This window comes from Oncorhynchus mykiss, chromosome 8, assembly GCF_013265735.2.
Source record: "Oncorhynchus mykiss isolate Arlee chromosome 8, USDA_OmykA_1.1, whole genome shotgun sequence".
Lineage (NCBI taxonomy): Eukaryota > Metazoa > Chordata > Actinopteri > Salmoniformes > Salmonidae > Oncorhynchus > Oncorhynchus mykiss.
Window position 1 is genome coordinate 13,976,013 of NC_048572.1, and position 12,034 is coordinate 13,988,046.

Genomic DNA, 12,034 nt, shown 5'->3' on the forward strand with positions numbered 1-12,034 from the left:
TGTGCGAAGGGGCACTGTCATGATGAAACAGAAAGGGTCTTCCCCAAACAGTTGCTACAAAGTTGGAAACACAGAATCTGCTCTTCAATAAGGACATTCTACTGCCAATGTTTGTCTATGGAGATCGCATGGCTGTGTGCTCGATTTTATACACCAGTCAGCAACGGGTGTGGCTGAAATAGCCGAATCCACTTAATTGAAGGGGTTTCCACATACTTTTGTATATATAGCTTATATATTCTGGACTATGACATTGTTTGTTCGGATATTTCTTAATTTCTTAATTTCTTTATTTCGGGGGATCTGTGTGTATTTTTTGTATTGTTAGGTATTACTGCAGTGTTGGAGCTAGAAACAGAAGCATTTCACTGAACTGTAATAACATCTGCAAAATATGTGTACGTGACCAATAACTTTTAATTTGATTTCAACCATGTTTCCACCACATTGAAGATATTCGATAAGAACACACACACACACACACAAAAGTGCTATAGTTGCTACAAAAACTGTCTAAAGTGGTGCCATTTGGAGTATGCATCCCATATGGCACACTATTCCCTCTATAGTGGACTACATATGGTTTAGGTAAAAGGTAGGGCCCTTTATAGGGAATAGGGTGCCATTTGGGACACACAGTGAGTGTGGCCGTTTGCTGGGGGCCAGACAAAATGTTACCTGCAGTCGGGTTGGTTGTCCCTGAGTAAGTACCCTCACTCACTGGTTGCCGTACTGTGGTCGACCCCGGCGGCTTTTCCTAGCTGTTTTTGTCATGCTCCTGCTCAGGAACCAGGCCCTCTCCAGGCACTTCATAATTAACTGGAATGTCGACACCAGATGAACTAGGTTTAAATAATTGCTTCTTTTGTCATGATCATTATCTTTGTATTTGTATTTTCCTCTGCTCCTCCTCTCATCTCCATATCCTCCCCTCCATCTCTCCCTACCTTCTTCCTCTCCTCCTCCTCTCCACCCCCTTCTTCCCTCCCCTCCACCTCACCCTCCCTTCTTCCTCTCCATCCCCTCCTCCACTCCCTACCTTCTTCCTCTCCTCCTCCTCTCCACCCCCTCCTTCCCTCCCCTCCACCTCTTCCTCCCTTCCTCCTCTCCCTCCCCTCCTCCTCTCCCTACCTTCTTCTTCTCCTCCTCCTCCTCCTCTCCAACCCCCTTCCCCTCCCCTCCACCTCACCCTCCCTTCTTCCTCTCCATCCACTCCTCCTCTCCCTACCTTCTTCCTCTCCTCCTCCTCTCCACCCCCTCCTTCCCTCCCCCTCTACCTCCCTTCCTCCTCTCCATCCCCTCGTCCTCTCCCTACCTTCTTCTTCTCCTCCTCCTCTCCAAACCCCTTCCCCTCCCCTCCACCTCTCCCTCCCTTCTCTCCTCTCCATCCCCTCCTCCTCTCCCTACCTTCTTCCTTTCCACCCCCTCTTCCCCATCCCTCTACCTCTCCCTCCCTTCCTCCTCTCCTCTCCATCCCCTCCCTACCTTCTTCCTCTCCTCCTCCTCCTCCTCCTCTCCACCCCCTACTTCGCTCCCCTCTACCTCTCCCTTCCTTCCACCTCTCCCTCCCTTCCTCCTCTCCATCCCCTCCCTACCTTCTTCCTCTCCTCCTCCTTCTCCTCTCCCTCGCCTCCTGTCCAACACCTTTACCTCCCCTCTTCCGACCAACCTCCCACCATTGTCTTATTTGCTCACAATTTATGACATCCTATACTTACCTTTAAATGAGCATGCTCCTGGGATGGAGTGTCTTTCTGAAGAGGCTTGCCGGAATCTTCAATATCAAGTACCTGGAAGCAATTTGTGAGTAAGCCCATGACAGCTTTCTAATGAATTTGTTTAGCTTCAAATGAATTCATGGAGGTGCACAGTAAAATCGGACATATGAAAGATACCAGTATGAGGGAGGGAGATATTTGATCAACCCATAGTCTCCTCCTGCTGAAACACCATAAATTAATTGTTTTTTATAAACTCTGTTGTTTGAGCCTTGAATGCTGATTGACTGACAGCCATGGTATATCAGACCATATACCACTGGTATGACAAAACATGTATTTTTTCTGCTCTAATTATGTTGGTAACCAGTTTATGATAGCAATAAGGCAACTCAGGTGTTTGTGAGGGCTGTGTGAGGGCTGCGTTGTGTTGTGCCTAAGAACAGACGTTAGCCGTGGTAAATTGGCCATATACCACACCCCCTCGGTCCTTATTGCTTAAATAAATACAGTACCGAATGTAGAGAGTAATACGCTGCTTACAGGAGCATTAAGAACACAAAGAAGGAAGAAAGTCTGGCAGACCCTACAGAATACAACATAAACACGTCAAAATTAGGAATAAAACACAGCAGTATTGAGGCTCCAGCTCCAACCTTTCATTATAAGAGGCGAATGGGTCCGGTATAGCAGGCCTCTTCGGACATGCCTTCAGGACATGCATGTAGGTGGACTGTGGTTGAAAGATCTGCAAGCATTTAAAACACAGCACTAACCATCTTATGTTACCTCCTGCCCTTACCAGACATGTCAAGACTTGTAAGGTGGAAAGACACTGCACAAGAAGTTGATTAGGTTTGTAGTCAGCTATCAAAAGGCCTTTTCTGAAAGTGTCTCCTGTTTCATTTGTTCAAAGGGTAAAGGGTTTTTGAGTCTTTTTCGAATTATTTTTCTTTGTGATGCTTAGGAGGGAAACTCGCAGCACAAGTTATTTTTGCTTGAGCAACCACTACTCTGTATAAGACTTACATGCTACAGTTTCCCAGCCATAAGTCCCTCTCTACTTTTAATCATGGAACTTGCAATTTGCCTTAAGAAACCAACACAAATAAATGTGATTTCATTCATCCGTATTGAGCTGGATAATCACCATGGCAATAGTGTTTGATAGATATGTTCATCGCTGGGCTTTGTCAGGCCCTTCTGGCTCTCTGGCCGTATGCATGGCACATACAACTATTCATTTGTCCCAAATGGCACCCCATTCCCTACATAGTGCACTACTTGTGTCCAGGCTCTGGTTACTATATAGGGAATAGGGTGCAATTTGGGACAAACCCTATGACACCGAGCCGGCTACAGGAATCAATAGTCTGAAAAGGGCAGGCACACACACACGAATCTATGTCCACTACGACAGTCCCGCATGTTGACTCTGTCCCAAATGGCACCCTATTCCCTATGTAGCGCACTACTTTTGACCAGGGCCCATAGGGAAAGGGGTGATATTTGGGACGCACACCTTATGTGCCTTCACCATACAGAGTGTCACTAAAAAAGTTCCCTGCAGGCAGAACAATCCATCAACGAAGGGCCTGGTCTTCAGACTAAACACACTCTCATTATAGCAGGTCAGCACCCCCCGAGAGCTCCTGAATACATATTTACTATTACAAGACAAAGGGGTAAACAAATGTGGCTACGGGGAAACACATAGATAAACAGTGCTGTTGTCAGTGGGTGCCCCGGCCATGCCTAGTTTGAACACCTCCTTGTTGAGTCTCAGACACAACAACAGGTTACAAGACATCATTTAGTAGTCTGCTCTGAGGTCACACATTTACATTATCCAGAGAAACTTACAGGAGCAATTAAGTTAAGTGCCTTGCTCATTGGCACTTCAATAGATTTGTTCACCTAGTTGGCTCGGGGATTCAAACCAGCAACCTTTCGGTTACTGTTCCAACCGTCAGGCTACCTGCCACCTCTGCCCCACTTGTGTGGGTAGACTGTGAGCAATATGCATCCCCTGAGTTTTCCCTGTGTATTTCACACGGAGCAGGTGGGAAGTGAAGGAATGACTACATACAATTCACTAAATATCCATCTATGTTAGACTAACTCTAATACAAGATCAGTCTGCTGCCTGATGGTGGTGAAACAGGTTACATTCATCACACCTTGATAAAGGCTCTTTAGCTGAAACGCAGGTCAAATGAATCCACAGCAAAGAGAGATGAGTGTGTGAATGTATTTTTTATTTGTGTGGAATAGGTTACATTAACAGACAGTAGGCCTATCTGACTTCACTTCAGGTGATTGTAATTCAGACCAAGACACAGGAAGCTGCTAGTTGATGCTAATAAGATGCCCCCCTGCCACCCTCTTCTATACACACGCAAAGAGGTAGGAGGGGAGAACCTGAGAGAGCAGATTTACAGCCCCTCTGCTGTGCTGTTTGCATGTGTCTGCTTGTGACAAACACTCTAAAGTGTTAAGTAGACTCTGTTTGCATTCATGACAAGACCCTCCAGTTTTTAATGGTCTGCGAAGTGTCAGACCTGGCATGTGTCCCAAATAGTACACATGTTCCCTATGTCATGCTCTATTTTTGACCAGAGCCTATTTGGTCCTGGTCAAAAGTAGAGCACGACATAGGGAATAGGGTGCCGTTTGGGACATACACCTGGAGTATGTGGTGGAGACAACAGCAGGTCAGCTTCATTACAGTATGTATGGCTTTGTGACACTCTCAGCACTAATCCTGATGACAGTGTTCTAGTCTACAACCTCCACACTTCCTGTAACTGATTGTTGTCTGGCTATAATCTCAGCTGTCTCATACATAGCCTACAGAATTATTGCCCTACTGCCTTGCAAATAGCTAAAAGCTGCAAACAACATATTGCCTCTAACGCAACCTGTTTTGAGGACTATTAGCAAAAAGCACAATGCTAAGCTATTCAAAACAAATTAACTAGATAATGTGAACAGAGCTAAATATATATTTTTATTTTAAAGATGCTGTTGCAACTTTTTCATTTGATTCATGAAATGTACTAAAACTGCAGTAAACTGCAGTGAACTGTAATAACTGACATTTCAGTAGTCTGAGTGCTTTTCACTGACTCAAATGAACACCTCAGACTCAGAACGACTTCTTCCGTGAGATGAAGGGACTCCCCAGTAAGGAGTAATAGGATGCTGTTGTTTCACAGCATGGCTACAGCAGGGCCCTGGTCAAAAGAAGTGCACTATAAAGGAAACAGGGTCCCATTTGGTATCCATCCACCATCTCCACAGCCACTCCAGCCACCTAGCGCTCATCCACCACACACCAGTCACTCACATTCCAGGGAGAACAGCTTGCACCTAGCGCTCATCCACCACACACCAGTCACTCACATTCCAGGGAGAACAGCTTGCACCTAGCGCTCATCCACCACACACCAGTCACTCACATTCCAGGGAGAACAGCTTGCTTATACAGCTTTGCTTCCAAAACAACGGTGATAAAGCCATCCCCAACTGCTTGTCTCCATACCCACACAAGAGATCTTCTGTTAACAGCCCTAATGGTCACCATTAGCTCCCCTCTTCCTCTAGGTGACTTGCCTTTGTGAGCACAGAAGGTGAAGGAAAGCAAATGGAGTACACCTGTCTGGAGGCTATTCAGAAGAAATCCATCCCAGGATCTTCAATATCAGATTGGCCCCACAGTCAGAGCTCTGGTATTGATCCTCTGCTTTCAGTCTTACAGATAAGCACTGTGGAGAGAGATGAAAACATTCACATATAGAATCCTTTGCCTTTTCAGTCTTCACTTGTGTTTTATGCTATCTTGATATTAAAAAAGCTCTTAATCTAACAAAGCACAGGATATCATTGACGCTACTTGAGAAAGCTGGGTGTTTTTTTGCACCAGGTGTTGTTGTTTTGTTGTTGTTGTTTTGTTACACTACATTAATCCAATGGGATGATAGATATGTGGCATGAGAAATGCAAAAACCTAACTTAGCTGTTGCTAACAAGCACTAAAGGGCTGATGAAAGCAGAGAAGGCTATAAACACAAATATGATGCAACACTTCAGCTAATTACAGCTAACACTTCAGCTAGCAACAGCTAGTCATTCTTTCAGACAGGTATGACTAAATTAGATAGACAATTATTTAGGGTTCTGCTATATATGCCACACATACACCTATTGCAAAATTGTCAAACTGGACAATATGTCACTGTGTGTGTGTGAGCCATATGTAACCAGCCTAATCTGATGAGAACACTGGGGCCTGAGTTGTCTGTTTTGGTAACGCATTTGAAGCTGGGTCCTGCCACACTACCCGGTGTACTTCCTGAGGAAAATTAATGCTGGTGAGTGCTCTCCCCCCTCTATACCCCTTCCCCCTATCTCTCTCTCTGCATTTCTAATGTGCCATCACATGATATTGAATGGGGGGAAGGTAGAGTAGAAGAGTGGGTTTGCTGGAGTGCTGGTAAATGAATGCCCTCTAGGGGCCAAAAAGAGAGCTAGAAAAAGCCTTACAAGAGGGGAATCTGGCACCGGCCAAATAAGAACTGATGCTGGGGTGGTCTTTAGAGAGAGGCTGTTTTGTTCCTTGACACAGCAATCTATGTGCCAGTCTTTGATAATGTCTCTCTCTCTCTTTGTGTGTGTGTGTGTGTGTGTGTGTGTGTGTGTGTGAATGCATTTGTGTTCAGGGATAAATGCACAGTTAGTACATAGAGAGAGGTTATATTTCTCTCACTAATACACTCGCCTGGACTGTGTCTGTCACTGAATGCATAAAAAGTACAGTTGCCATCCTAGTGGGAAGAAACTAACAAACAATAGAAATGAATGACAATCACACTTCTGTTTTGTTTTCAACACAATAGGGCTTCAATTCACATCATTATAAAACTAGAGTAATAGTCCTTAAATCACATAGTATTGGTCACATACACATATTTAACAGATGTTATTGCGGGTGTAGCGAAATGCTTGTGTTCCTAGCTCCAACAGTGCAGTAATATCTAACAATACACAACAATACACACAAATCTCAAAGTAAAATAATGTAATAAAGAAATATGTTTTATACATCAGATGTCTGTTAAACAAAAGAAGAGTGAAATACACACCATAAACACTCTTATGGTTGCTGCCTAAATAATATACATTATTGAGGTCAGGTGCCACCATCAGTGTCTTATCCATTCAATAATATAGCAACCTGTTTGGCCAGAGATAACAATCAGTGGTGGAAAAAGTACCCAATAGTCATACTTGAGTAAAAGTCTAAAAGTATTTGGTTTTAAATATACGTAACTATCAAAAGTAAATGTAATTGCTAAAATATACTTAAGTATCAAAAGTCAAATTATAAATAATACAAAAATCCTTAAATTAAGCAAACCAGATGGGACCATTTTCTTGTTATTTTGATGTACGGATCCAACACTCAGACATAATTTACAAATGAAGCATGTGTGTTAGTGAGTCCGCCAGATCAGAGGCAGTAGGGATGACCAGGGATGTTCTCTTGATAAGTACGTAAATCTAACCATTTTCCTGTCTTGATAAGCATTCAAAATGTAACGAGTACTTTTGGGTGTTAGGGAAAATGTATGGAGTAAACAAGTACACTATTTTCTTTGGGAATGTAGTGTAAAAGTAGTCAAAAATATAAATACTAAAGTACAAAAACCCTGAAAAACGACTTAAGTAGTACTTTAAAGTATTTTTTACTTAAGTACTTTACACCACTGAAAACAATGCAATACAATAATACTGTTTTATGGACTGTCTAAAAACTGACGCACTTATTTTTGACTTTCCCAATGTAGTATCTTCCCATCTAATCCCTACCATCAGTGCATTCAATATTCCTGTCTCGCACACCCACTGAGGTATAAATCCAGACAGCATGAATAATTCCGCCCACATGCCCCCACCACCAATGAAATCTTGTGTGGCAGCAAAGGGTTAAAATAATGTCTGGCGGCCGCTGGGAGGAGTTAAGAGCCGTGATTGGGTACTAAAAAATGACGTAACCGATATGAAAGCCCAAAGAACTAGTTAAGAGGGCAGTTGATAACTTTGAGAAAGAGTTGTTTGAATGAGCTGGAGGTGTAGAGTGACCAAAAACTAGTTAGCAAAGCAAGGAGTTAGCAGAAAGTGACTGTGGGTATTTGAAACCCTGCAGTGCCTTTGAAACATACGACGGAAACATGGTACAGCAAACAGAACACAGCGAGACGGAGAGTAGCATGTCCAGGGAAGCTACAGACACGGAGGAAAGCGAAATGATGGCGTGCAGCCCGGTGCCACTGAAACCCGTGAAAGCCGACTGGTGCAAGACAGCAACTGGTCACATCAAACGACCCATGAATGCATTTATGGTGTGGTCGAAAGTCGAGAGGAGAAAGATCATGGAGCAGTCTCCGGACATGCACAACGCGGAAATCTCCAAACGACTTGGAAAGCGGTGGAAATTGCTGAAGGACAGTGAAAAGATCCCGTTTATCAGGGAAGCCGAGAGGCTCCGGCTACAACACATGGCTGATTACCCCGACTACAAGTACCGACCCAAGAAGAAACCAAAGCTCGACAGTTTCACTAAACCAGCGGTGCAGTCACCGGAGAAGACCAGCCTCAAACATGTAAAAGCTCCCAGTAAGAAATTCACTAAATTGAAAACTACTAAGGTGGTGAAAACGAGACCGTCTCACGACCCTCGCTACGACTATGTTTTCACCAGCTTTAAAACTACTAGCAAGTCCGTAAAAATGGAATATACTGACGATGAGGATGACGAAGAGGACTACGAGGAGGAGCTGTCCTCTCGGATTAAAGTGGAGGAGGACGAGGAACCGATACCGTACAACATCGCCAAAGTGCCCGCGAGCCCCACTTTGAGCTCCACTGCCGAGACAGAGGGCGCGAGCATGTACGATGAGTCTCGGAATCCGAACACAGCTTCCAACAGACTGTTCTACAATTTCAAGAACATTACCAAGCAGAGCACAACTTGTCCTGCTTCACTCTCACCAGCATCTTCATTCAGGTCCGTGTCCAGCTCGTCCAGCTCCAGCGAAGACGCGGATGATTTACTGGTTGACTTCAGTTTAAATTTAGCATCCTGTGCTCACGGAGCGGAGCTGGGGAACTCGAATTCAGGGAATCTCTCTCTTTCCTTTGTGGATAAGGACTTGGACTCTTTCAGTGAGGGCAGCCTCAGCTCTCACTTTGAATTCCCAGACTATTGCACCCCCGAGCTGAGCGAAATGATCGCAGGGGATTGGCTTGAGGCTAACTTTTCAGATTTGGTATTTACCTACTAGCTAACTAAGTACAGAAGGAGTCATCCTCTGGTAGTAGGTGGGACAGCGTTATGATCAGCCGGTTCCCTCCCCAGCGCTGTTATTACCATGGAGGGAAGGAGGGTGTCCTCCATGAACTGAACCAAGATTCGTTACAATGTGGTACCATTGCAAAAAAAAGTGACATTCATGTCACCCTGACAGGGTTTTATGGATTTTCTTCGGGTCTGCAGTGAAACTGCTCAAATTAAGTGGACCACAAAGAGTAGAATCTGAACTATGCATTCCCATCCTACTTGTAACCACTTGGGTTCTGAAAGCACGACTGGGCAGATGCAGGCTAAATCTGAGACACTGTTCATTCAGGATGTGTAACTTTTCAAAAGGTTTTATGTGATTTTTCTGTATTTCACAAAACTGTTTTTTTCTTATCAGTTCCGAATCCCTACTGGTATGGAAAAGTAGGCTAAACCCGCTGTAGAACACAGGTATGACAGGAAGCAGCATTTTGATACATAACCAACATACCTCATCTTTAAAAAATAAAAAAAAGTAAAATATTTTCAGGCATATTTTTGTACAGTTAAACTAAGGGAATGTTCTTACTGTGCTTTCAGTGAGTTTTTTTTCAGGCACTTCTAGTTCTACCCGGTTTCATTTTAGTTTAGCACACAAGGGTTAAACAATATAAATTTGCATCTAAATGCCTTGCGTTTATTTTAAGCTATGTATGTACAGAACTAGATCAGATTTGGGGTGTTTTAAGGAGTTAAGTTGCAATTGGGGAATATAGACCTCATTGCTGGTACTAGATTCAAGATTGTATATGTTCTGTAAAATAGTAAAGTTAGGAGTTTATGTATATCGGTGTGAATGGGTCCCAGATAGCAGGTGTGAAACTGCATTTTCTTGCATTTTATCATCTTAATGGCACATATTGTTTTCTTCATTATTTTGTGCAATATAGGCTACTCTTAAATGGATCATCTGCGTTACGTGTCGTCATGCTGAAGGCTGTATCTTGACAAAACTAAATAAATCAGCTGGAACTGGTTCAACTGAATTTGCATGTTTTGTTATGGGGACATAATTGACAAACACTATTGGAATTTTAGAGCTTATTTGAGCAAGTGTAGCTGCTGTAAGGACAACTCTAGTTTCAATGATCTCAAATAGCATGTGATTGTAGTGTCTTCATTGAGTGTGAATAGGGCATTTTATTGTGAGACCTTCACATGCATGAGAAGTACACTGATATGACACCTTAGATGCAGTGATAGTTAAATTTCAGCAAACCAGGGCTCTAAGCTGACCAATTTTTACAAGGAGCATGTGTGCACCTAAAGTTAAAACATGTAGCCGCACACAAATACATTTAGTCGATGACAAATTTGACGTAATGAAGTTGGAATCCTTAATTATTCTAGGCAATTTAGGTATATTCCCATTTATGACTTTGCAGGGTGGTAAACGTTGCTCCTGAGAATATCCTTCAACTACATGAAGCCAAAGAAGTACACTATTCAGCGCCAAAGAGACTTAACTTGGTGAGTCAAAAATACTCTGGTCTCCACCTCCCCTCCTGATGTCAGCATGACCAACTGAGGTGGAATGACGACACTGGTTGCAACCCAAATGGCACCCTATTCCCTATAGTACACTGCTTTTGACCAGAGCCCTACAGTGGAGGTGTCATAATACCCATAAAACCTAGTGGTCAAAAAGGGTAATGGTTCCAAACATTCCTTTTTCCCGTAGAGGATTTTAGAAATACTTAAGGGCTGTGTTTTGTGTAGGCTTACCCTGGCATGATGTTTTAATAACCATGCACATCTCAGACAAGGTGACTTTAATCAATATATTTGGCTCTATTTACTCTCAGATTTGAAAATTGCTAATTAGTATCCAAGAAGAAATACAAATCTGCAAGCTACTGCACTTCATCTCTATCTGACACCTTTGCCAACAGGTATTGTGTCAATTTAAAACTGTCACAAGACAGTTCACAGATGGTTAATCCAGAGATTCTTACCTTTGCTTCGATTCGGCAGTCTCGTCCAGATCATCCTGGCATTTGTAGTTCTTTATGATGGCCACATTAGCAGCTAATTAGTGTTTCATTTTGGGGGGTAAATACAGGCGAATATATTGATAAGACACCTTGTCCTAAAGAGATTTACATGGTATCAAAACGAAACACCAGGGTAAGCCTACACAAAACAGCCCTTATTTTAAATATTTCTAAAACTCCCCTATGGGAAAAATGTATGGTAGGTTTTATGGGTATTATGACTCAATGTGGTACGCTTTGGGGAGTAGAGTATGCAATATGGTGCCATTTAAAGAATGATGACACTCTTCTTCACTGGTGATAGCTCTCTGTCACATTTGGTAGCAAAGCTCACTTCAAAACATTAGATAATCTAAGCCTAACTTTCACTCTGTTTTACCATTAATGCAATGCCATTATCACTTGTTTCGAGCCGGATAGCCGATAACCTACAATTTGTATCCATACAGCCATTTAAATGTACTTTACATTTACTTTACCATGATGATAGACACAATTCAACCCTCACAGAGCCCCAAAATCCCAAAAGCTGCATATTCCTAGATGCAATTAGTGTGTGTATGTAGTACTTGCCATATTTTGGTGGCATCTTCACCTCTGGGTGACAGTAAAGACACTGGATGCATCCCAATTGGCTCCCTATATAGGGCTCTACTTTTGACCAGAACCTTATAGCTTCTAAACACATTCAAGCCATGATAAGAGTGTTGTCCAGTCCAACTCCATGGCCTTTTGATGGATACGAAAACAGGTACTTTTTCATAGTAACACAACATGAGGATATCCCATTTGAATGTTCAGAGTCTACAGTATATGCATACAGTGCATTCGGAAAGTATTCAGACCCCTTGACTTTTCTCCCATTTTGTTACGTTACAACCTTGTAAAATTGATTAAATATTTTTTTCAATTGGCATTCT

The 12,034-nt window shown here is 42.9% G+C and overlaps 1 protein-coding gene across 1 annotated transcript; it reads left to right on the forward strand.

Moving 5' to 3' along the window:
- The first annotated feature begins 7,801 nt into the window (after positions 1–7,801).
- On the forward strand, positions 7,802–10,101 carry LOC110529436 (transcription factor SOX-11). Its single transcript, XM_021611608.2, has one exon. It carries the CDS (start codon positions 7,952–7,954, stop codon positions 9,062–9,064), a length of 1,113 nt encoding a protein of 370 aa, XP_021467283.1. The 5' UTR covers positions 7,802–7,951; the 3' UTR covers positions 9,065–10,101.
- The last annotated feature ends 1,933 nt before the right edge of the window (positions 10,102–12,034 follow it).